This window comes from Anomaloglossus baeobatrachus, chromosome 2 (genome assembly GCF_048569485.1).
Source record: "Anomaloglossus baeobatrachus isolate aAnoBae1 chromosome 2, aAnoBae1.hap1, whole genome shotgun sequence".
Lineage (NCBI taxonomy): Eukaryota > Metazoa > Chordata > Amphibia > Anura > Aromobatidae > Anomaloglossus > Anomaloglossus baeobatrachus.
This window is the reverse complement of record NC_134354.1, coordinates 125,097,941-125,125,266: the sequence shown is the minus strand read 5'-3', so window position 1 is coordinate 125,125,266 and position 27,326 is coordinate 125,097,941. Positions and strand designations below refer to the sequence as shown.

The 27,326-nt window shown below is 42.3% G+C and overlaps 1 protein-coding gene across 2 annotated transcripts in view; it reads right to left on the bottom strand.

Annotated features, from left to right (window-relative positions):
- The window catches only part of CUX1 (cut like homeobox 1), a 544,050-nt gene that overhangs the window by 339,087 nt on the left and 177,637 nt on the right, over positions 1–27,326 (bottom strand). For both annotated transcript variants that reach the window (XM_075335308.1, XM_075335307.1), the window contains exon 4: positions 14,546–14,624. In XM_075335308.1, the coding sequence (XP_075191423.1) occupies positions 14,546–14,624 (79 nt within the window). The remainder of the gene's footprint in view (positions 1–14,545; positions 14,625–27,326) is intronic.

Below are 27,326 nucleotides of genomic sequence, written 5' to 3'. Positions count from 1 at the left end.
TAGCTACAGTACACATCGGGTTAATTAACCCGATGTGTACTGCAGCTACATGTGCAGAGAGCCGGAGCCGGCAGCACAGGCAGCGTGAGAGCTGCGGAGGCTGGTAACTAAGGTAAATATCGGGTAACCACCTTGGTTACCCGATGTTTACCCTGGTTACAGCTTACCACAGCTGCCAGATGCCGGCTCCTGCTCCCTGCTCGCTTCCTTTCGTCGCTCTCTCGCTGTCACACACAGCGATCTGTGTGTCACTGCGGGAGAGCGCCTTTGAAGAAAACGAACCAGGGCTGTGTGTAACGAGCACCGATCTCGCAGCAGGGGCCAGATCGCTGCTCAGTGTCACACACAGCGAGATCGCTAATGAGGTCACTGTTGCGTCACCAAAACCGTGCCGTAGCAGCGATTTCGGTAGCGATCTCGCTATGTGTGAAGCACCCCTAACATAGGTCTCATCCAACCAACTATAACAGAGGAGATCTGGGCGATCAGACGACTAGTATTACCAGAACAGTAGAAGATAAAACCTTACCCAACTCTACAGGGGCGGTCAGTGATTATCGTACAAAGTAAGAGTAGAGAATTGGCACTCAAGAGAAGTAAATTAAGGTGGTTTTATTGTGGAAAAAAAACTTAATAGGACCAGCACAAGTAGATGTTTCAGTCATGCAAGACCTTCATTAGCGTGGCATGCAGCTACTCGAGGACCATGATAAAGGTACACTGATGATGGTCTTGGATGACCAAAACATCCACTTGTGCTGGACCTAATAATTTTTTTTTCCCACAATAAAACCACCTTATTCTGCTTCCTTTGAGTGCCAAGTCTCAACTCTAACTTTGAAACGGATTTGGAACCTACTTTCGCACCACTGCCAGAAATGCCGTGTATATCTTCTCTAGTGATTATCGTACAGTCTTAGAGTAAGATTTAGTAGTAAATATGGTACTGCCGCCAAAACAAGACATACATGAAAGCTACAAATGAAGTTTGAAAAGTTGTGAAACATCTAGGAAGCCGCTATCCACACACAGCATGACTACAAGTCTCAAGTGTTCCAAAAAGTAATAAAATTAGGAGCTTGCAAATTTACATATTCCCTTTCTTTCACTAATGTCATACTGAAAATGTAAATCTGATTTTGTAAGAGCAGTTATGGCAATAAGGCCCGGTGTGCTCATTGTATGAAGTCCAATGCGCTGTCCTTTCGAACTGACTGGTGAGGAGAGCAGGTTCCTGGCAGACGAGCTGAAGGTTGGAGGAAGCATTGGAAGGATGTAGTCAATAATACTTCTTTTCGGTGTAGGTTTCGAACCCATCATTTGCAGATGGCAAAATTAACCCTTTAGATACGGAGGTAAGGTGGGACATCCAAAATTCAGAAAATAGCAAAGACTAAATCATGTGCTCTGCTCTGATCAATAGTTCTATCACCCACTGGACTAATGCGTGTGGATGCGAGATTGTACCATCTTCTAGGATCCCATCTACTTACTGTATCTTAGTAAGGAGAGAATTTAGCTAGAAGCCAACAGTCAATACTAAAAGAAAACATTTCACTGGTTGATGTGGTTAACACCATAAATGGTCCACAACATGTTGTTGATAACAGGAAGAATTATGACAGCGAGTTCAAATCTAATCACGGAGAGACCTTTTCTTCAGCATGTGCCATCACATTCAATGTCTATGCGGGTGACTGTAGGACCATTCATGTCTTCTATCATAGATCCAAAGGTTTTAACATGTGATTTCCTCTGAGATGTTATTTGAAAATAATGTTCTATTGAAAATCTGGTTTTATCTTAAGAAATATCTGAATACACCACTTTCCTGATGAGCTGTCCGAGAGAAAAGAAAAATCCCAAAATTGTTGGAACACTTGTCGTTGGGGAAAAGTCATTAGATGTTAGGCCAATGTAACCTTTTTTTGGAATCAACATTATGTGCTGATCATTTTCTTATATATTATATAAAAATTTTATTTCTATGGTGCCAACATATTGTGCTGTGCTTTACAATTCAGAGGGGACATATATAGACAATATCAGACATTACAGAATAACACAATTCAACAGATATCAAGAGGAGTGTGGGCTTCGCTCACAGGCTACAAATTATGAGGAAAGAGAACAATAATATCCTGCGAAATACTTAGGAAGCTTCTTGTAGCAAGGTAACTGGACAAATTTACCAGATTACAACGTACTTTTTTCCCCAAAAAATTGTGTTTAGGAACAAATGGGGGGAGCACTTTATAAGACTAATGTAGATTACTGGGGGGAAGGAAGAGGGGCAGTATCACACAAGTGGGGCGATGCTGCAGGCCCCAGGCTGAGAGGAGGGGTTGTCGCGGCTGAGCGAGGCAGGCGCCACTAGTCTTTCGGCAGTGGATGCAAAGGGCTTTAGGAAAATGGCATCGGAGCCGGTGCAGATAAAGATCTCAGCTCTCCGAGATCTTGATCTGTGCATGCGCCTCCTTTGGTGCCATTTTCCTAAAATCCTTTTGTGTCCGCCGCTGGTAAATCAATGGCGCCTGACTCGTGATGCTGTGACAGCCCCTCCATCCAACTTGGGGCCCGCAGCAGTTGCGATGCCACCAGTCTTCCGTGGATGTCCAGGCCTTTTTGAGCTTCCAAGCTCACCAGCAAACTCTTTATTTTTTTTTTTTCAGAATGTATGAAACTGGCCACTCCTAATATTTTGGCTATCTTTCTGGTGTATTTCTTCTTTTTTTCAGCCTAATAATGGTCTGTTTCTCTTCCATTGAGAGCTGCTTTGACCGCACTTTGTGGGTTCACAGCAACAGTTTCCAAATGCCAATGGCACAGCCAGAATCATCTCCAGACCTTATAACTGTTTAATTAATGATGGATCAACAAGGGAATAGCCCATTAAAGAGCTCTTAAAATAAATGTCAAACTACTTTTAGTCCCATGAAAAATAGGCTTCTACATATTAGAGATCTGTCATTTCCAAACCCTTACTTTGGCCAATGACGGGTTCATGCAGCTGGTTTTGAATACCCTATTAAATCGATGGCTGGACCATATATAACAAGCTTTTCTCCCCCCATTCACCTTTTGTGCCTCCCCTATTTCCTCTTAGACTGTAAGCTTACGAGCAGGGCCCTCACTCCTACTGGTATCTTAATTTTGTTTTTTTGTATTGTCTCAAATTGTCTGTACACGTCCCCTCTGAATTGTAAAGCGCTGCGGAATATGTTGGCGCTATAAAAATAAAACTTTATTATTATTTATTATTATTATTATTATTATTACTACTCTAATTAGGATGTGAATACTCTCACATTATAGCTGAGAGTTTGCATTTTAAGCTCATATTGATTATATAACTGATCTTCAATGTGATTTGGTAAACAGCTAAAATGCTAAAACTTGTGTCACTCTACAAATATTTCTGGACCTAAATATATATGGCTCATCTCTGCCAGACCAGACCTCTCTGAATCTCCTATTACCTGCTGCCATCCACGACCCTCTTCGGTTTAGTAGACCCAGCACAAGGCCATTGCTAAGCCTTCAAATTAACAGACGTTGCGGATGCCATGCAAGTACAACAAAGAAATGGTTCACAAGCGAAATTGATCTCACACGTCTTCAATTCTGACAGGATCATTAAATGTTTCAAAATCTTAGTGAATGGTATACCCAACATTTTATTGGAACCATTTGTGAGTCTAACAAGCCCTCAGATTTCACATAGTATGGTTCCAGTGTCAGACTGAGGCAGCAGGGGCCCACCAGTAACATTGACCTTGAGGGCCCACTAATTACATGCAAATATTCCATTCACAACTTTACCTGTGTTTCTAGATAATAATATACTGGGTAGTTTGTAAAATGAATGATGAGATGTCTCCTTTATCTCTATATAGTGAAACAAATGTATTTAGCCAACTACTGATAATGTTCAAGAGAAAATGACTTACTACTTACTGCAAGGAGGCCCACCGGAGGATTCTCCTGTTCTCCTGTGGGCCAGTCCAAACCTATATGGTTCTCATATCTTATCTGGTCAACACTATTAAAGAGTTTGTATGTTCACTCCGAGAAGATGTGAATGTCCTTTGGGTACTCTTGTGTCTGCCCAAAAAAATGCCTCAAAAATATATTCATAGGACCCCTGATTTTCTTTAGGGAATGACGTAAAATGATGCAATATAAAATAACAGTATAAAAAGAACGGTAGGGATAGAGTCTTGCCATTGCGATTTTATATACACATTATATTTGTACATTTAAGGGTCTATTTTGGATCCCATTTATCCAACTAAGTGGGACTAACAAAGCCACCAAGGGAAAATGTAAAATGGAGCATGCGGTCTTGGCCACGATAAATGCCACTTCCAGATCCATTCACATGAAGAAACTGTGTAAGTTATACACGCCCGTCTTTGCTTTAGGATAAAGGGGAATGCCCCTTGTGTGTTTGCCTTATGCTACTACAACACATTCCTGCATACGTTACTTTTTGCCAGGGCACTCTAGGCTAATATAATCATACGATTACATAATTAAACCAGCTGTCTCATTATAGAAAATCAACTGGAATTCAGGGCCTAATTAGTCATACAGCAATTAGCATGCTGATGAGCAACTGATGAAAAGCTGCCTGGATTTCAAGTGTGTCAAGACCACCCAGTTATTTAGTAGGCAGGGGGGCACTGAATGGCGAAGCAGATATTGAACACTGGACATGTAGATTATATTTCACACACAAGCTACAGTGCCATTATGTTCCCTCAAGCACCGCAGAAAGCTGATCCAGCCAGTCGAGGCCACGGCACTTCCAAAACAGAGCAACCTGATCTAATTGTAATACACAAGCACACAATACAAGGGGGTCAGTGACGTGCTCTGGAGTAACACCACTATCCCAGATCACTTCATTTGACAAACTAATAGGTCATGGTCAAGAGGACTTCAGAGAAGAAGCCCCGAAATGAGGAAAGGAAATGTGTAGATACCACAACAATTTTCATTCTATATAAATCACTGATGAAAGGAACATGTTCTTAGGTTTGGGTTAAAGGGGACCCCTTAAAGAGGACCAACCACCAGGGTTTTCCTATATAAACTAAAGCCAGTGCTATACTGGGGCTATCATGCTGATTCTATACATACCTTTAGTTGTGAGATCGGATGTATACTTTCTGAAATATAGGCAAGTTTGTGAAATGCACTGTTATTTGATGAGAGGTGCAACAGAATATCTAATGGGTGGGTTGGGTTTTGCTAGTTATTACCGTCCCTGTCGGCCTGCCTGTCCTTACTTCTCCTGTCTCTGTTATTACAGGGGGAGGACGGAGAAGGAGGAAGGACAGGCAGCAGATAGGGGCGGGAATAACTAGCAAAACCTGACCCACCTATTAGATATTCTGTTGCACCTCTCTACAAGTAACAGTGAATTTCACAAACTTTACTTGCCTGTATTTCAGAAAGTATACATCCGATCTCACAACTAAAGGTATGTATAGAATCAGCATGATTGTGCCAGTATAGCACTGGCTTTAGTTTATATAGGAAAATCCTGGTGGTTGGTCCTCTTTAAATCCCTTGAAGCTCCACCACACTGTGCCCACGGCGCTGTCAGTGCAAAGCAACTTTCTTCACTAATAGATGGAGGTGCCAAATGAGAGACTGCCTCTGTTAATTCTAAATGACCTCGGGTGGTCTATTCACGTTGTGGTTGCACGTCACTTGACAACAAGCGTATGGTAAGAACTATTCACTGTTTTACCATGAATTGCCAGCAGACACTGCCAGAACACAACTTGTAAAAAGGATGCACCAAAACAGTCATTTCATGAACAAAAAAAAAAAAGGAAGCATTTCCTAACAACACGGAAGCTATTTCCATCACTCCCATAAACTTTAAAGAGTAACCGTTATTTTTCTTTCTTCATATATCATTTGTACATGTGAAAATAAGACACCTGTCATAAATTATCAGAAAAAAAAAATCTGTTTTTTCTCCTCCTGGACTGATCTTTCATTTTCAATTTAGGGGTAAAATCTGTCCTCAGTATAATCTGATTTTCCCATGGCAGATATAGGGGATGACAGTTCTATGGCACTTGCAGCAGAATGTCTGTCTCTGCCTCCTCCCTCCATAGAATTTTAAAAGCACCAACTGCCATCTCCTACTTCAGTAATGGGAAAATCTGTCTTCACTGAACACTGATTTTACAAATTGTACTCTTTAATTGAGAATCAAAGAGGAGTCCATGAGGAGAAAGAATAGGATTTATGACAAGGTGTCTTATTTTCATGTGCACTATCGATTTATGAAATAAAAATGAAAACAGAATACTATTTAAACTGAGTGTCCTTTACTTCATTAAAAAAGAAAACAAACATGGCCCCTGTCTTTGTGATGAGTAGGGTCCAAATGATAGAACCCTCAACAATCAGACACGTATTATCTTCCCACTAGATAGGTGATAAGTGAAAGTGTAAATCAATTGATAAACGCATTAATATAGGAGCTTATATATTAAGATCTGGTGATAGGCATCAGTCCTTATGTCAAGGCTTCTCTACTTAATTAAAATGCCGCCCTAAAGTAAAGTTATTTACATTTCATCTGAACGATAAAAGTAAATGAAGCGAGTGGCAGGAGTCTGAGCTGAAACTGCCACACCTACTAAATAACTATAATTAAACGGAGGAGAAAGTTCCTACCTTTAATTGTGTCTCTAAAGGTTTTCTGGGAACTACAATGTCGTTCCTAGTCGGGGCCTTGCTTGCCTAAGGGCGAGACTATTCCATTGATAAAAGGGCTTGTAACGTGTTTACAATACTGAATTATAGCTCCTGAATGTGGATCTGTTCCTATAGTGCGCACGACGTACTGCTTAACCGACAGTATCACCGTAACGGGAGACGGGAAACGGCACAACCACGGTAAAGCTTATTAATACTGAACAACTGGAGAATATGCGACTTCATTCAGACATCCATCTACTAGGAACACAGAGCTTCACCAGTGGTTCTGATGCTAATTTCAGCAGGGTGTCCGAGTTTGATCCAAGTTTCATCAGTTTTTCTCAGATGAGAAATAAAACAGTTTCTCCAGCTTCTCCTGAACTTATAGACTGTCATTACTGATTTTGATCAGACACTCAGATCAATATCAGACATGTCTCCTCAATTTTCTGTGGATCATTTGGTCTAAGGGGAAAAAAATAAAATGAGATATGTGAACAGCCCTATAAACAATGCTAGGAACAAGTTCCCTCTTTGATACTCACAGATAGAGCTTGTACATTAATTTGGGCATCTGAATAAGCTCTTAAGGCCGCTTTACACGTTGCGACATCGCTATATATATAGCACCCACCCCCGTCGTTGGTGCAATCTGTGGTGATCGCTGCCGTAGCGAACATTATCGCTACGGCAGCGTCACACGCACATAACTTTTCAGCGACGTCGCTGTGACCGCCGAACAATCCCTCCCTCAAGGGGGAGGTGCGTTCGGCGTCATAGCGACGTCACTGCGGCATCACTAAGCGGCCGGCCAATAGAAGCAGAGGGGCGGAGATAAGCGGAACATAACACCCCGCCCACCTCCTTCCTTCCTCATTGCCGGTGGACGGAGGTAAGGAGATATTCGTCGCTCTCGCGGTGTCACACTTAGCGATGTGTGCTGCCGCAGGAATGACGAACAACATCGTACCGGTGGCAGCAGCGATATTGAAATGAACGACGTGTCAACGATCACCGTTTTGGAACAATTTTGCGATCGTTGATCATCGCTCATTAGTGTTACACGCTGCGATGTCGCTACCGGCGCCGGATGTGCAGCACTAACGACGTGACCCCGACGATATATCGGTAGCGATGTCACAGCGTGTAAAGTTTCCCTTATACCTTGCAGTATTTCAGCACTGTTGAGCAGAATTATTTGTTCCTGGTCTTGGGTTATGTTCACACAGGACTTTTTTGATAAGTTTTTGCTGTGTTTCTCAGCTGCAGATTTGCCTTGGTTATATGCAAATCTATGCTAATAAAAAAGCTGCTTTTTACAGTCCCAGCAAAGTCTATGAGATTTCTGAAATCTCATGCACACACACAAACACATCAGGTTTTTTTCCTGTTTTGTCAAATAGTTTACCTGCGTTTTTGGTCAGGTTTTTAAAGAATGAGTTCTTGGCTGCAGATTTGCTGCGTTTTTTCATTGATACAACCCATTTTATAGAAAAAAAAGCAGCAAATCCGCACCAAATCTGCAGCAAAAACGCCACTAAAAACGCATGAAAACACACCAAAAACGCAGATGACTCAAAGGAGATTTCCTGCCACAAGATCAGGTTTTGATCAGGAAAAAAAAAAAAAAACTTACCAAAAAAGCCTTATTATTGCTCTGCTGATTGTTTCCACATGCCTAATCATATTTCTTTGCTGGATGCTTACATTCAAAAATGGCTTAATGGAGTCAACACAAACTTCTTAAAAAATGGATTCATGTTCTATCTATCTATTAAAGGGAATCTGTCAGCAGGTTTTTGCTACCCCATCTGAGAGCAGCATGATGTAGGTAAAGAGATACAGAATCCAATGATGTATCACTTAGAATTCTGGGTGCAGTTGATCGGAAACAATCAGAAATTTTAGATTTGGTCTTGCGGCAGAGCTGAGTGAGCTTCCTGCCCATACCAGGCTCTTATTAGAGATTGTACATTGACAGTAAGGTGTCAGAGAAGGGGGAATGCTGAACTGCCTGCGCATGACATAGTACCAGCAATGATAAGGGTCTTGCTGCTTAAATAGCAAATAAAAAACAGATCGGACTGTGACAAGACAGGCATCCCTGATTTTTCTGTGTTAACCCTTGCAGCATGGTGGTTTCAGCTTAGCAAAAACCTGCTGACAGATTCCCTTTAATCAAAAATGGAAGTTTTAACAGAATAAGCCCTGAACAAGTGGCCCATGTGAGGCATGAAGAGTCTAGTGGCCCCAGGTCTAACATGGTAGGACTAGAGCGGGATTCCAGAATGTACCGATGTGTAATTGGCCCTGATGGAGGCCGGGCGTAATACGCTTACTGTCAGTGTGAAACTAGCAGGCATCATATACAGAAACATAATATATTACAGAAAAGATCAGAGGATTGTCTGTTCACGTCCCATACTGGGACTAAATTGCTTTGTAAAAGAAAAAAATATGAGTAGAAAAAATAAACACTTTTTTCCCTTTGGTAAACAAAAAATAATTGGTATTGCCACATTCCCAACGCTTCAAACTTTAATATGATCATTTTCTTCTCCCGCACAGGGAATGCTATGTAAAAATGAAACCTGAATTGATTTTTTTTTTTTATTCAAACCGTCTCCAAAACAAAGAGGTGAGAAAAAGTTATATGCGGCAAAATAAAAACTGCACAAATATACAGGAACACATAATATAATCTATAATTTTTAAGGGGTTGCCTACTACTGTACAACACCTCAGTATTGGCCTCAGGGTGGGGAAGAAAGAAAAAAAAAAAAAACATCAACATTTGCCTCCCAAAGCTGCAGGCAACCAGTGGCCACTGTTGGGCGGAAGCGGTCACATGACATCCCCCACCATTAGGAGAGGCCAGATGGCGGGTGGGGGGAGTACGGAGCAGCAGAGCTGGATAGGGAGTATCAATTTTTTTTCTCATTATTTCTCCACCACCCTGGAGCCAGTCATGTGGGAATGTAAAGTAGTGGACCACCCCTTTAAAAGGGAACCTGTCACCAGATTTGGCGCCTATAAGCTGTGGCCACCACCTGTGAGCTCTTATATACAGCATTCTAACATGCTGTATACAAGAGCCCAGGCTGCTGTGTATGACATAGGACGCGTCATGCACACAGGCTTCAGAAGGAGGATGAAGATGGCCAAAAAAGGAGGTACCAACACCGGAGAACGGAGACGCCCATATGACCAAACTCCAGCGCAGCGACCATTTAGGTGAGTATTATAAAGTGATTTTTACGCTCTACACAGCAGCCTGGGCTCTTACATACAGCAGGTTAGAATGCTGTATATAAGGGCTCACTGGTGGTGGCCACAGCTAATAGGCCCCAAATCTGTTGACAGGTTCCCTTTAAATGACCCATAGAATAAAGTGATCAAGTTTTTTGTTTTTTTTAATTTTTCACTGCAAGCTGTATATAATCACGACACTGGACAGACATTAGGATCAGATCAGAGGTGGCAAAACTGATTGTTTTACCTTTTGCCATGACTTGGTGACACAACAATTTACAGGAGAAGGATTACTGAAAGGAACCAAATACACCCAATCCATAACACAGGTACATAAATGCAATGGCAGAGAAATAGTGTGAAGACGTACAGACCCCAACGGGCAAGAGGACAGTGTAGTGCCCCTACCCAACTGATCGCTGTTGTAGCTGGCAGAAGAACAGAGCTCCCAACCTTTACAGCTACGGGAAGATTTAGCTAAACACTTCACACTAACTGTACCAAATCTAAAAGCCTATCCTAATGCCCCCACCCCAAAAAAGCTTTGTTCCCCCCTTATTAATTTCTTAAATATTAGTTTTATCTCAGAGAATGTTTTTCGTATAGTTCACTTAATGTAGCTTATAGGAAGGTCCTTTAAGGTGAACTTGTGGCTTCACATTTAAGGAAATACTTTTATGTCTCAACCCATCGACACAGTGTTCATTACTTTGCTCAATCATTTACTGATGAAACATTCTGTAACTTGCCACATCCTGCATTAAATCATTAAACTGAACCCTAAACATCAGCAGGAACGGCCTATTTCTGCTGAAGAGAAAATGTATATCCTGAGCATAGATCGTATTTGTATTTTTAATGAATAAGTGGGAGCTTGATCTGAATACATGAGGTACATGATACCATATTCAAGAAACAAGGGCTACCACCCCAAAAGCCTATCTGCTCTACAAAACTAGGAACTGAGTGTCCAAACCGGTGACCACGCATGATCACTCTCATTGAGATCTCCATAATTCCCATTCATTTTATTGAACAGTGACTGCCCATCACAGCTGCCTTATACCATGAAAAATAAGTATGGGGATTCTCCCAATCTCAAAATTACTAAGCTTCTCATTAACGAGACCCCAACTGATGCAAACAGCCTCTTCAGAAGTAGAGAACAGGGTTTTCTCTTGTGCCACCCATTGGAAATTACTCTCCAATAGGTCCATATTGATCCGTTAATCCCTTCTCGACATCAGATGTACTGATAAGTCCAAAACCGGGTCCCCATGTTTGATGCAGGCTGAGGAGCCAAATCTGCATCATACACATTACAATCTCTGACAGTGACATTTTAAAGTGTACAGTTCAAGAGAGGGGCTATTCTACGCTCTACTGTTCCCTTCCCACAACATAATCCTCCCGATGCTGGTGGATAGCCATTGCTGAAGGGAGGAGTGAAGGGGGGGTGCTTGCTGAAGGCTGTGCGCCAGTGAAGACCAGCCTGTGGCTTGGCTTCATAGGAGATCTTGATTTTACTACATACTTCAATTCTATGGCATTGTAGGATATAGTAGAAACAATCAGATGGCCACAGAATCAAGTTCCCTTGGAGGATGAAAAAAAAACAAAAATGAAAAATAATAAAAAATTAAGGTGAAAAAAAATCTCATCATCCGTCCTCCCCCATTAAAAATGGAAAAATAAAAAAATGCAAAAAAAAACCCCCAAACAAATTCGGTAGCAATATATCCATAAAAGTTAAATTTATCAATATCTATTATTACCCTGATCATTAAATGTTGTAAGGAGGAAAAAAAAATGCAAGAATGGCATTTTCTTGGTAGCTGCAAATTCACAAAAGAGAAAAAAAGAAGTATGGACTGATCAAAACATTGTATCTACCTCAAAATGGTATCAATAACAATAACCATAATTACATAACAATGTAAAATAATACGCAAAAAAAAAAATCCCAAACCAGCTCAATTAGCATAGAAACTAAAGCAGTACAAGTCTGCTAAAGTAGGGAAACAAACAACATTTTTTTTTTATGTAATAATTTCAGAATTTATTTTCGCCACTTAAATAAAATCCAAGGTTAGTATTACCATAATTGTACTGATCTAGGTCAATTTTACAGCACCATGAATGCTGTAAAAATAAAATCCCCAAAATAATAGTGGAATTGCAGTTTTTTTTTTTCACAATTTCATCACACCTGAAATCTCTGTTTTACCGTCTTCAAGTACATTTAATGATAAAACAGTCTTACCCTGAAAAAAAAACAAGTCTTCATGTTGCTATGTCAATGGAAAATTCAAATACGTGTGCCCACTATTAAAGAGAATGAATATTCACTTCTCCCCACGTCCATAAGCCCAACCACGTCTCAACACTAAAGCCGATGCCGAGAGATGGGTGGCATTATGGGTGTGGGGAGCAGTGAATATTCATTTTCGTTAATAGCGGAAACATTGATCACCCCAGCCGATGGCAACATCCCATAATCCTGGGCATGGGGAGCAGTGAATATTTATTTTGGATTAGCCGGCAGCTGGCGTTGGTGGGTAACTGGGGGCGCACAGCAATGAAGCCATACGATGTGCAGTTTACATACCAAAGTCAGATGCTGGCATCAGAAGAGGACACCGCGCACCGGGGAAGCGGATGGAAGGTGAGTTGAATCGTTTTTATTTCGTGTGTGTGGCATAACAGGAGCCACATATACCAGGATGAGCCCATGATAGGAATCATATATACCAGGGTTAGGCACATGTATAACAGGATTAGGGACATAATATACCAGGATAGGCCCATGATGGGGAACATTACCTCATATCAGTGTCAGCAGCAGATACCCCCATAAAAGTGTGTCTTGACCACATTTTTTGCTTCAATTTTTTTTCCTATTTTCCTCCTCTGAAACATAGGTGCAGTCTATGATCTAGTTTATCTTCTAGCCCGAAAAATATATTAATATGTGAATAGGGTCATCACAGAGGAAGAAAGATGATCTCTCACCCAGCCAAAAGGTCGTACAACTTTGCACTGATAAGGGGCAAACCCCAAAATAGAAGTATGCTAATGGCAAGACTACTTAGAGAATTGAGATTGACTTTTAGGATTCCAACCTCCAAGAGGTGCCATTAGAGTCCCTGCTCTCTTCCTCTGTGAAGAAGCAATCTTCTTCATCAATTACCCAGGGCAGCATTACTTGGACACCTAGACTTTCACTGATCAAGCAAATCTATCTGTCCTAAAAGCTTGACGGGGCTGTTTCACCAACAAAATTTATTAATCCATTTACAGGATATGTAACAAAACTGTGTGAACCGTCTAGAAGGAGAGTCCCGATTTCCCAATCTTTTTCACTTCGATTAGGATTTAATGGAACAGAATGGTGACAGAAAAAGTCTGCTCCAGTAATGTCTACGGGACTAACTGAGATAGCCGAGAGCTATGTGTAGCTACCCATGTCAGGGAGATAACTGAATAAAGGGGTAACGATCAGGCATGATGGGGGGTTATCTTTATTTCGACAAACCTTTTTTGGCTATTTTTGTAGCACTTGCTAGTATATAAGTATTCCCAATTCTCCTGCACCTATAAAGCAGCCTTCATCTCAGACCGCACACTGACCATGTCCAATTAATGAGCACTGATGGAGGAGCATGTAACCAGACCTGTCAATCAGCTTCTTCTATTTGATAAACAGCTTTTCCAGGTTAATCATTTTTCCGTTTTGAGAACAGGAGAGGCGTGCAGTCTGTGCAGGAGGAGAACCAGAAATACTTGTATATTAGTAAGCTCCACCACATCATGCCTCCAACACATCTGTTAAAATACAGTGATCAATCCCTTAAAGATGACTTTTCACTGGATTTTTTCATTTTATCTGAGTATCTCCTGATATTGGTGCTGCCCTCTTGATTATAGAACAGCTTTTCTTTTTCTTCTATGCCCCTCGTTCCAAACGATATATCACATGGAAAGAAAGAAACAAGTTTTCTCTACAGCCAACTGGGCGTATATTAAAGACATTCTCTGTGGGTGTTTGCTTCATCTCCTCTGAAGCCGGCCAATTGGGTCTACAGAGAAGTTCCATGGTACATGCCCAAATGGTTGAAGGCAAAACCTAATTTTATTTCTGGAACGGAAAGGCCTACAAAAATGGTTCCAAAATCCGTGGAGCAGCAGCAATTGGAGGGGCACTCAGATTAAATAACAGAAAAAGTCGTGAAAGATCCTCTTTAAAAGCAAACCAAAGTTATGAAGAGCAGATGACGGAGACCTTCATTCTGGTGAATAGGTGATAAAGGACTTTTGTGGGAAAGCCCCTTCAATGACGGCCGCCTCTCGGCCTATTGTCACCCTAACATTCTTGCTCTATGATCTTTCATGTGCGACGTTGCAGATTTCTGATTTTGGTCACCGGCACATCACATATATTTGCACAGGGAAAGTAGGTTATATAAATGTATGAACAGAATTACAAGAGTCACATAAAAGCAATTGAGTGACACAAAAAGGGTAAAACTATCACAAAATGTTGTAAAAGAGCACAATGAATTACCTGGGACATCAATTAATCTCTTATAAACATTCAAGAAGGCAGCTTCAGCTTCTTTACTTCTTTTACTTAATGCATCGATCTAGAAATAAGAAAAATAATAAATATTATTTTATACCTTTTCTCACCGGATCATTTATAGTTCCTTAACAGAGGCCTCCTATAATATCCTCTATACAAAAAAAATATATATAATTCATCCGGGTGAGAATGAAGAGATGGTTGAAGGAAAATCCAACAAGGTTGTGTGTGAGAGAGCTGGAAGAAACAAACGGGACATCTTGCGGATGCTATGGACTTAAATAGGAAAGGTTTCACCAGAAAGTGGGATTTTCTAAGAGTCCTTTGCATGTTTTATTTTTCCTTTTTTTAAATAATGTATTTGTTAGAATATTTAATTTTACATTTTAATCACAATATAAAATTGCATTTTTATTTTTCTTACATCTGGATTCCACCAATTTACTATATACTTCCACAGTAATGGTTTTATGCTTTGTGCAAACAAGACATGAGAAAACTGTGCAGTGTCCATATATATTATATATACATACACACACACACACACACACACATACATACATACATACATACACACACACACATATATATATATATTATATATATATACATATATATATATATATATATACATATATATATATATATATATATATATATATATATATATATATATATATATATATATATATATATATATATATATATATATATATATATATATATACATATACACACACACACACATACCGTATTTTTCGGACCATAAGACGCATTCCCCCCCCCAAATGTTGGGGGAAAGTTGGGGGTGCATCTTATGGTCTGACCATAGGGCTGCGGCCGGGAATCAGGGTGCTGCGGTGGAGCGGGTCATCGGGGGCACGAGCAGGCAGCAGCAGCGCCTGCCGTGACCACGTGGGCCCGCTCATTACATATGCATGCCCATCCCCCGCCCATTTCTCAGCGCAGAAACCGGCGCTGCCAGGTGGGCGGGAGGACGAGCGGGGACGCGCGCATAGCAAAGAGCCGTCCCGCATGATCACCCCTGGCAATTACAACCTGGAGTGATCATGTGCGGCTGTATTCACTGCCCCCCGCGCGTCATCAGCGTGGGGGGCAGTGAATCAGTACACTCACCCATACCCGTGTGTGGAGCCGTCCCCCTGCAGCACGCGATGTCTTCCTGTCTGTGCCGGTCAGCTGATCTGTGCCGGTCAGCTGATCTGTGCCGGTCAGCTGATCGGCACAGACAGGAAGACATCGCGGTGCTGCAGGGGAACGGCTCCACACACACAGGTCAGCGGCGCAGAGAGGAAGATATGATCGGTGCTGGAGGGAGTGTGGAAAAGGTGAGTATAAACATTTATTTTTTTTATCTGTGCTATAGGATACAGGCCATATACCAGGATGGTATATGAACAGGATGAGAGTATATGAGCAGAATGGATGGGGGGTATATCAATAGGATGGGGGTATATGAACAGGATGGGGTATATGAACAGGATGGGAGTATATGAGCAGGATGGATGGGGGGTATATCAATAGGATGGGGGTATATGAACAGGATGGGGTGTATGAACAGGATGGGAGTATATGAGCAGGATGGGGGAATATGAGCAGGATGCTGGTATATGAGCAGCATGGGGGTTTATAGCAGGATCATATACAAGGCAGGAGGATCATTACCAGGATGCGGCACCTTAATAGAGAATTTGGGGACATTACCCCCATAACAGTGATTGATTTGTGGTGGCTCTCAACAATTCCAATCACTAATTTTACAGTCCATCTTCCAATGGAAGGGCCGAGCCATGCCGGAATCTGCGGTCAGCTTTTGTCCATATGTTACGTACCACTGCTGTAGACCATTATCTGGCATGGAGTGCCTATCTTTGCAATCTTTCACCCCATCTATAATCAGACATGGAGGAGACACATGGAGCTGGGCTTTGAAATTGGCAAAAAAAAAAAATCATACAAAGCTCAAATCTCACTCATGGGTCCTATTCTAATTATACTCTTGATGCACCGTACTGTGTATGAGATCACAATTGAACAGACTTTTTAGCATTGGTACAATACAGGTTTTTTGTTTGTTTGTTTTTTTCTTTCAAAGTCAACTGTAGTACAATCTGACAAAAGAATATATATGTAAAATAGGATATTACATTATGAACCCCAACAGGAGCAGAGACCATGATGAGTCTCTGAGGGGGGAAATCACTGATTTCTCACACTTTATCTCAAATAAATTAAGATAAATTAAAGGGGTACTCTGGAGAGAGACAAAATATCACTATTGGCCCAGCCCTCAAGCTACAAAGATGAGCTCCATGGTGCGGTTTCCCACCCTCACACTTTCTGTAATTCAATGCAACGGGGGAGCTGCTCCTTACAGATCCCCCTCCCCTCTGGGACGTTACATCAAACATCAGGTCGTGTGGGTTGCTCCATGCTGTTGGTAACAACTAGCCTTTCATAAGATCTGCTTCCCTGCAGTCCATGCCCCCTACTCTCGGACAGAACAGAAGCTGATATTAATCGGGTGCTGGCTGTTATTAGGCAGCATGGAGAAGGTCACACCCCCGATGTGTGATGTGATGTCCCAGAGGGGAGGGGGATCAGCTCTAGTGTTACACTGAATTACATGTAAAGCAACAGCACTATGGATCTCATTTTTATAGTTACGAGGGCAGGGCCCATCAGAGAATTATCTCCTTGGACTACCCTTTTCAAACAGAACTGTTAAAACTAAATTCATCTCTACTCCTGTGTTTTCAATAAGTGCCACCGTTTTCTACCTTCTGGAGGACAACTAACTTGTATTCCTTTCCCCAAGGGGCATTTCCTGGAAGACTCTTGTATGACCCTTACATCAGCTGGATTTCTGGAGGAAAACCAGAACCTCCCCGTGCCCGTAATAGTCATTCCTAGCAGAAAATGATCAGTACCCTGCTCTGTACTAACCAGAAATAAGAACTTTACAACAGCTGTCTACAGGTGTCTGGGGGTTGAAGTCTCTTACATGGATTGGACAAGGTCTTAAGCTTGATTTACACTTATCGACAAAGAGTGTTCCTGGGGATTCTTGTTTCTTGATAATCGTCCAGTGTAAAAAAGCTGCAAGTCACCGACAAACGATGAAAACGCTTGTTCGTTGGATGAAATGGTTTTAAGCAGACATAAAAGAGCATTGTTCTCGGCAGCACGTCATCCTGTGTATATAAAACATGTGCTGCCTAGGACAATGGCAGTCTATGCACATATAATGATCTATCACTGATCGTTCTGGGCACAGTCTAGCTATAGGAGGCACAAGAGGAACAGAGATGGACTCTTCCTTCTGGAGAACGGTGTATTTTCAAAAAGTGTCGTGGAAGAACAAAACCTGAGACTAGAGAAATAATAGGAAAAGAAAAATGAATACATTGGCATCATCTATAGCAGCCTTATGGCCGACGTGACATCGGTCAGCATTTGTGTTTTCAGATTATATTTTTTAACACGTCTTCCTGTAATCGGAGACAAAATGCTCCGTTGTAATAGTTATCACTAATAGGTGAGTATATACTTTTAGTAAAAAGAAAATTCAGAAAGTCTAAAGAATGATACCGTAGTTATAAAAAAACATGTAAAAGGTGAATCTGGTTTCTCGGAGGCGTTATTGTAAGCATTAAATTTGTATGTCTGCCCAGAATCAGAGAATGTACTTTCAACAGATAACTTGGTTTTCTAATATTCTGGCAAAAAGTCAGTACGATAAAGTATCAACTCGCGCTTCCTGGCGTGATATATCCCAGTGTATGATTGCAGGAGATATGCAGCTTCATTGACAAGTATAAATTGAATTTCACTGCATACTCTTCCCCTTACGGTGGTTAGTGCTGAATTTTTCATATTTCTTTTCCACTGCTGAATATTTGAGTATCATTTTATGAAATATGCGGTTTCCTCAGATGGTACGTGACAGGACTAATGGAAAAAGCATTCTTTCCCAACCCCGATACATTTCTGAATTACATTCTATGGCCGGTTGACCCCATTATTAAATAGTTTAAAACTGCACTTATCGTTATTAATGGGGGCAAGAAAACGCATTATCCTCAGAGACTATAGGTTCGCTATTAAGTCAGGCCTAAAATGGTTAAACCTGAAGTCCCTACAGTCGGTTCTGTAGAAATACAGACAAAACTAAATAATGTAATACCTATATATAATACATAGACACAACTGCACAAATATAAAAGATTATTAAACTTGATACTTTTTAAAGGCCAAGTTAAAGGGGTACTTCTATTGTGATATAAGCCAGAAACATGTGGTGGGGAGTGTGAGCCTGCACTTATTGGAAAAATAGGGGTTCTGAGACCCAGTTTGCTTAAAGGGAACCTATCAGGTCCAATGTGCACCCAGAATCACGTGCAGTTCTGCGTACATATGTCTAATCCCTGCTTAACCGTCCCGGTATCTAGTAGCATAGATAAAGAGATCTTTAGAAAAAGTATTTCTAAAGATCCTTTATAATATGCTAATGAGTGCAGGGATTAGTCATAAGGTCGTTATTTATCCCCAATTAATCCGCCCTCCTAGCATGTTAGTACGCCCAGAGGGGCATGCTCACATGCTATTCAATGCCCAGAGTCATGGGCATAGACACTGTCCATTGTCACTGCCTCGGACGCCGGGTTTAGGGTCAGTGCACATGATCAGAAGTTCTGCCACTTCCGGTCATGCATACTATGAAGCCAGGTGTACGTGTCCCAGCTTCAGAGAGGTCTAAGTGCGCATGTCTGGAAGACCAGGACTTCTCATCATGTAAACTGACCCTAAACCAGCATCTGAGGCGGTCACAACAGATAGGTATGCACATCTATGCTGATGATGCTGGGCATTGAATAGCTTGCTAGTACGCCCCTGTGAGCGTGCTAACATGCTAAGAGGGTGGACTACTCAAAAGGAAAAACTGCCCTTGCGACTAGTCCCTGCGCTCATTAGCATATCATAAAGGATTTTTAGACACTTTTTCTAAAGCTCTCTTTATGTATGCTTTTAGATACAGGGACAGTTAGGTAGGGATTAGAAATATGTACCCAGAACTGCTCATGGTTCTGGGTGCACATTGGACATGACAGGTTCACGTTAATTATGGGGGCAGCCCTTCCCATAAAAAGAAACGGATATGCAACTGTGACTGTGTGAATCCTCTTTTTTTGAGGCCTATGATTTGTCTGTGAATTAGACACAGGTAACAAAACTCCGATTCTGATGATGGTTCCAGAGATGCATGTTTCTAAAGCTGGGTTTACACACTGCAACATCGCAAAGGACATCGCTGTAACGTCACCAAGTCTCTGCTAAGTCTCTGGTGAGCTGTCAAACAGGCAAACCTGGCCAACAACGCAACAGCGATCCGGACCTGCAGAGCGACCTAGCTGGTTGTTGGGGACGTTGATAAGCAGCCTTTTGAAAGGGAAGTTGCTAACAAAGTCGCTGCAAAGTCTTCACACACTGAAACTTCATGCTGCACAGCGGGAAACAAAGGACCTAGGAATGGTCCTGAACGATTTGTAACGATTACAACTTCACAGCAGGGGCCGGGTCGCTGATAGGTTTCACACACTGCAACATCGCAAACAACATCGCTATTGCGTCACAAAACCGGTGACGTTACAGCGATGTCGTTTGAGATGTTGCAGTGTGTAAACCCAGCTTTACATTTATGGTGGATATGACATAAATGTCTATGGAATTATCGATTTAAAAAGCAGCGAATTTTGATGTCACAATAAGGAACTAATCCCACCCAAAAAGTGAGACTCAACACACTTTTAATTATACTTCTCTTATAGAAGTAAATGGTAAAATTGTGTCTGCCTGCAGCCACCACTATGGGGAGCATAAAAGTTTCATGGAGACCGATTTCTTATTGAGCTCAGTGAGAGCGGTGTAACGCCGGCTTCACAAAGCGCTTCCTAGAGATGGCTGCGGGCAGCAAAACTTTGATCAATTTATTATGGCCGTGTAACGGAAAGCAGGGGATTTGGAGCTGTGTAACAGAGAATCCGACTTCTGTAAAAATAGTAAATAATTCTGCACAGAATTTTAGACCTCAAATTTTAGGTAAAAAAAAAAAAACAAACCCAAATACTTTAAGGCTCTAAAACAATTAAAATATTGTTAGGGAAATGTCACTAATCGGGTCACGTGATCTCTTGCTCCGCGCTCGCTATGAATGTTCCAGCTTTTACAGATTCACATGCCCAACAGCAAAGTTTCCCAGGGAACGGATTTCACTTGTTGGCAAGTATCTCAAGATGAGTGCGGCTTGTAACAGCCAAGAGGACTAATCCTACCAGTACAGACAGAAGAAAAAAAATAAATTGGCAGATTACCGTATATATAATAATCAGTCTGGCAAATGCAACCAATAATTATTCTATAACCAATCCACATACATATTAATGCAAAGCACAGTTTTTTGTCAATGGTTTCTTTAAGAGGGCATCGCAAACAATAATTACATAAAATCTGGTTCTTTTTTTTCCCCCCAAAATGTTTATATTAGTTCTAGATTATATAAACATTATAACAGGAAAGAGGGAGTGGGATAGGGATCCGCAGGGATCTGTGCTAGGACCAATTCTTTTTAATCTCTTTATTAATGACCTTGTGGATGGGATTGATAGTAAAGTGTCAGTCTTTGCTGATGACACCAAACTATGTAGGATATTAAAAACTGACCTTGATAGTATAATATTACAAACAGATCTGGATAAGATGTCAGAATGGGCAGATACTTGGCAAATGAGATTTAATGTTGATAAATGTAAAGTAATGCACCTAGGACGGAGTAATCCTATAACTGCGTATACATTAAATGGAAGTAAACTCGGGACTACAGAACAGGAGAAAGACTTGGGTATTCTCATTACAAATAAGCTGAGCAGCAGCACTCAATGTCAAGCAGCAGCTGCAAAAGCAAACAAGATTTTAGGGTGTATAAAAAGAGAGATTAGATCCCGTGATCCCAACGTATTGTTACCTCTCTATAAATCACTTGAAAGGCCACATCTGGAATATGGGGTCCAGTTTTGGACTCCACATTTTAAAAAGGACATTCAGAAGTTAGAGTCAGTTCAAAGGCGGGCAACTAGACTACTACAAGGGATGGAGGCCTCACATATGATGACAGGTTGAAAAAGTTAGATATGTTTAGCTTAGAAAAAAGACGCCTCAGAGGAGATCTCATTTATATGTATAAATACATGTGTGGTCAATATAAAGGACTGGCACATGACTTATTTCTTCCGAAAACAATACTAAGAACCAGGGGACATTCACTGCGAGTGGAAGAAAAGAGATTCCGGCAGCTAAATAGGAAAGGGTTCTTTACAGTTAGAGCAGTCAGATTGTGGAATGCCCTACCACAAGAGGTAGTAATGGCAGATACTATAACAGCTTTCAAAAAAGGGCTGGATGATTTCCTCAGTACACACAACATTGTTGGTTATAAATGACTTAGTGACCAAATGTAGAACTGGTGGAGGAAGGTTGAACTAGATGGACCTAGGTCTTTTTTCAACCTTAGTAACTATGTAACTATATAGGCGAGATAGGAGAACGAATGCGGTATACACATCTTAACCAAAAAAAAATGAAGAAGCTAAAAGTCCCAAAGTCAAATAGTTGTCAGAGTCCGAGGTCGGGCATGTCTATTTCGTGTTCAAGTCCTTGACTGGACTAAGAGGTACTTCTCACATAGCGAGATCGCTGCTGAGTCAGTGTTTTTGTGACGCACCAGTGACGTCATTAGCGATCTCGCTGTGTGTGACACTGAGCAGCGATCTGGCCCCTGCTGTGAAATCGCTGCTCGTTACACACTGCTCTGGTTCATTTTTTGGATGTTGCTCTCCTGCTGTGAAGCACACATTGCTGTGTGTGACAGCGAGAGAGCAACAATCTGAATGTGCAGGGAGCCAGCTTCTGGCAGCCTGCAGTAAGCTGTAACCAAGGTAAATATCAGGGTAACCAAGCGAAGTGCTTTGCTTGGTTACCCGATATTTACCTTGGTTACTAGCGTCCGCCGCTCTCAGACTGCCAGTGCCGGCTCCCTGCTCCCTGCACAGGTAGACAGAGTACACATCGGGTAAATAAGCAAAGCGCTCTGCTTAGTAACCTGATGTGTACTCTGGCTAGGAGTGCAGGGAGCCAGCGCTAAGCGGTGTGCACTGGTAACCAAGGTAATTATCGGGTAACTTGGTTACCCAATATTTATCTTAGTTACCAAGCGCAGCATCGCTTCCACGTGTCGCTGGTCACTGGTCGCTGGTGAGATCTGCCTGATTGACAGCTCACCAGCGACCATGTATCGACGCACCAGCGATCCTGACCAGGTCAGATCGCTGGAGCGTCGCTAAAGTGTGATGGTACCCTAAGGTGGAATGCGCTGACTTAATATAGACTCAAAGTCTTAAAGCTGACGAAATTAAAGCCGGTTAAGAATGAGACATCTTAATGCATATGACCCGTAAGTGAGGCCATTCACGAGCGCGGGCGACAAACCCTCCTATAGGAAATAGTCATTCCGTTCCATAGCAGAGATGTCACCCGCTACGGGTCCCTCTAAATATCAGCAAGTTTCAAAAATATGCAATAATTTTACTTTTATTTTGGGTTGGCCGGATTTGTATTATGGGTTTCCCAAGTTTCAAAACGGTTTAGCCTAGATTGCTTCTATAATGATGAGTTGCCCCTGATAATTCTTAATAGGAATCTGCCAACAGGTTTTTTAATCCAACGATGTATCACTTAGTTTATTGGTAAAACAGTTTCAAAAATTCGAGCGAATCCAAGTGGACAAAAAAGTTTTTCCTTATAAAAAATTCAAAATGTTATTTGTTAATTTGATGTAAAAGCACTACATGGTCATACACAGACCATGATGATGGCGTAGCATATCGCTGAAATGCGTTGTCTGGGACATCCTGTTAGTTTTCTACCAGCCATTTAAATGAACAAATAAGTATTTTCTTATAAAAAATTCAAAATTTTATGTCCACTTGGACTTGCTGGAATTTTTTAAACGGTTTTACTATTTGCTTCTGGAAGGGTATCCACTCTGCTCCGTGCGGCTCAACAGGACATAGACGCTAGATGAGGGATCTCTACTACCGGTAAGCTGGCCTATTTATTTTTTTAAACTTAGTTTAAAGAGTGCAGCAGTGTGACACAGCTTTTTAGCTTTAGCATGCAGAAGAGCTGAGAAAGCTGACCCAGTCCACACCAGGCTCTCTATGTACAATGTCTATAGACCGTGAGGTGTTCATCACAGCAGGGGGTGTGCTACACTAGCTGACCTAAGGTCCAGTCACACTAAGCAACTTACCAGCGATCCCAACAACGATAGGGATCGCTGGTAAGTTGCTAGGAGGTTGCTGGTGAGATGTCACACTGCGACGCTCCAGCGATTCCCACCAGCAACCTGACCTGGCAGGGATCGCTGGAGCGTCGCTACACGGGTTGCTGGTGAGCTCACCAGCAACCAGTGACCAGACCTCAGCGCCGCGTGGAAGATGCTGCGCTTGGTAACTAAGGTAAATATCGGGTAACCAACCCGATACTTACCTTGGTTACCAGCGCACGGAGCTACACGTGCAGAGAGCAGGGAGCAGCGCACACTGAGCGCTGGCTCCCTGCTCTCCTAGTTACAGAACACATCGGGTTAATTACCCGATGTGTGCTGCAGCTAAATGTGCACAGAGCAGGGAGCCGCGCACACTGCTTAGCGCTGGCTCCCTGCTCTCCTAGCTACCGCACACATCGGGTTAATTAACCCGATGTGTCCTGCAGCTACATGTGCACAGAGCAGGAGCCGGCACTGACAGTGAGAGCGGCGGAGGCTGGTAACAAAGGTAAACATCGGGTAACCAAGAAGAGGGCTTCTTGGTTACCCGATGTTTACTGTGGTTACCAGCCTCCGCAGAAGCCGGCTCTTGCTGCCTGCACATTTAGTTGTTGCTGTCTCGCTGTCACACACAGCGATCTGTGCTTCACAGCGGGACAGCAACAACTAAAAAATGGCCCAGGACATTCAGCAACAACCAAAGACCTCACAGCAGGGGCCAGGTTGTTGCTGGATGTCACACACAGCAACATCGCTAGCAACGTCACAAAAGTTGTTCGTTAGCAGCGATGTTGCTAGCGATGTTGCTTAGTGTGACGGGGCCTCTAGTCAGGCAATCATAATCTAATGAACCTAAAACAAACATAGCAGGTAAACAACACTGTACTGTGTAATAAGAGACACATTGCTGAATTTGGTGCTTTAACCATTACAGCATGCCATCTTCAGATTACATAGCAAAAATCTGCAGACAGATTCCCTTTAACAGAGAGGGCATTTTTCCCAGATCAAACGATAGGTTGGATGTTCCAAAGCAAACTAATTTTGCAACATTGTTTTATGGGCAGCTGCACAGAAACGGCTGCATATTAACCTATGCGCCAGCACCTGTGAGCGTTTTTTTTTTCTCATCCCTAATCGGACCGAGAAAACAGTCGCAGCATGCCAAGGGTGTAATGCGATCCTGGTTTCTCTCGCACCCATACAAGTCTATGGGGCGAGAGAAACATCGCACTGCACTCGCAGTACACTGGTGTAATGTGAGAATAGGAATAGCCGGCAACGGAGGAGAGAGTGAGATAAACCCCCACCCTCTCCTCCGCAGCGCCGGCCCACCCCTCCTCAGCACCGTCCCGCCCCCCGCAGCTGAGGTCCGATCGCATGATCGGACCTCCGTCGCAATGACACTCGAATGATACTCAGCTCCTGCTGTGCTGCCAGCATGAGCTGAGTATCATGCAAGGATCGCATTAGTCCACCGTGTGGCCCCAGCCTAAAACCTGCAATTTTGGCAGTAAAGAAGCTGCTTACAAAAAGCAGGTTTTGCTGCAGATTGTCTCAAGTGTCTACAGTATGTTTTATGAAGTTACGGTAGTTTTATTCGCCAAAAATGTAGCAAAGAAGCAGTAAAAACATATAGCTGCATTTTTGCATTTCTTTACTGTTTTCTATGGTAAAAAAAAAAAAAAAAAAGCTACAAAAACGGTGAAAGAACAAACATGCTTGGATTTTCAAAAACGCAGCAGTTTTCCATTTCAGTCAGGATAAAAAAAAAAAAAGTAAAATCGCGTGTTTGAGATTTGTGAAATATCAGATTTTCCTGGTTCTGTAAAAAGCATATTATAATTTGCAAAAAAACCCTGTAAAAACAAGTGTGAATATAGACTTAAGAGGAAGGAGTTCTATCAGCTCCAGGGGGAACTTGATCAATGACCGTCTAGGAAGGGGTAAGGCTGCTTTCACACCTCCGGTTTTTCCTGTGCGGCACAATCCGGCACTTTGCAGAAAAAAAGCAACCGGGTTTCTTTTGCTGCCGGTTGCGTTTTTCTTTCATAGACTAACAGTGCCGCATTGTGCCGCATGGGCTTGCCTTCCTTCCGGTTTTTGACGCATGCGGCAGATTTAGCCGATGCGGCGGCCCAATGGAACGTTGCCTGGCACATTTTTTCGTGCGGCAAAAAAAAAAAAAAAAAAAAAAATCGCATCCCGCTGCATCCGGCCGATGCATGCCTATGGACGCCGGATGCAGCGCGATGTGGTAAAAATCACATCCGGCCGCCGCATGCGGTTTTTGCCACTGCGCATGCTCAGTAGCCTGCTGCAAGCGGCAATAACCGGACGGGCCGCATGTCAAAAACTTATGCAAAGGATGCGGTTTTTTCGTCGCATCCGTTGTATAGGTTTCACAGCAGGATTGAGCCGCACTGCTAAAACCGGAGGTGTGAAAGCAGCCTTAGCCAAAACAAAACACAAAAAATATCACTTTTTAGTGTCCTCCATTATCTGCCTGTTCAGCACACTGATGCGGATTGTGTAGGCCTTGTACAGACCGGTGTCAGATTTAGGTCACCTCCAGCACAGAGCGAACTTTCAGGAGACACACTTGTCATTGAAATTAATGAAGAAGAAAGAAGACAGAGGAGAAAACATTGCAACTACCTGTTATTCATATATTCACACATTGCTCACTCTGGAAATGTGCAACTATATTGTATATCCATTGTACGTGTAATCCAAGATGGAGCTCTGCCTAATATTTGGCTGGGTTAAGCTGCTTTCACACATCCGGTTTTTGCTGAGCGGCACAATACGGGACTTTGCAGAAATACGCAAGTGGTTTTTTTTGCCGCCGGTTGCGGTTTTTTTCCCGCATAGACTTGCATTATCGCCGTATTGTGCTGCATGGCCTTGCAATGCATCCGTTTTTTGCCGGATGCGGCATATTTAGCACATGCGGCAGCCGGATGAAATGCTGCCTGGCCCGGTTTTTTGTGCGGCGAAAAAAACGATCCGGCGCGATTTACAATGCAAGCCTATGGATGCCGGATGCGGCATCCTACGGCAAAAATCGCATCCGGCGGCCGGATGCTTTTTTTTTGCACTGTGCATGCTCAGTATCAAGCCGCATCCGTCAAAAAACGGACGGGCCGCATAGAAAAACTTATGCAATAGATCATTTTATTTCGACGCATCCGTTGCATACGTTTTTGAGCCGGATTGAGCCGCACTGCAAAAAACGGATGTGTGAAAGCAGCCTTATTACAACACAATCTTGGCCATTAAGCAATCACTGACCGGTTGGGCATTCGCTTAACTATTTCTGGATTGCCCATAGACTAAAAACATCCGGCAGTCCCCATA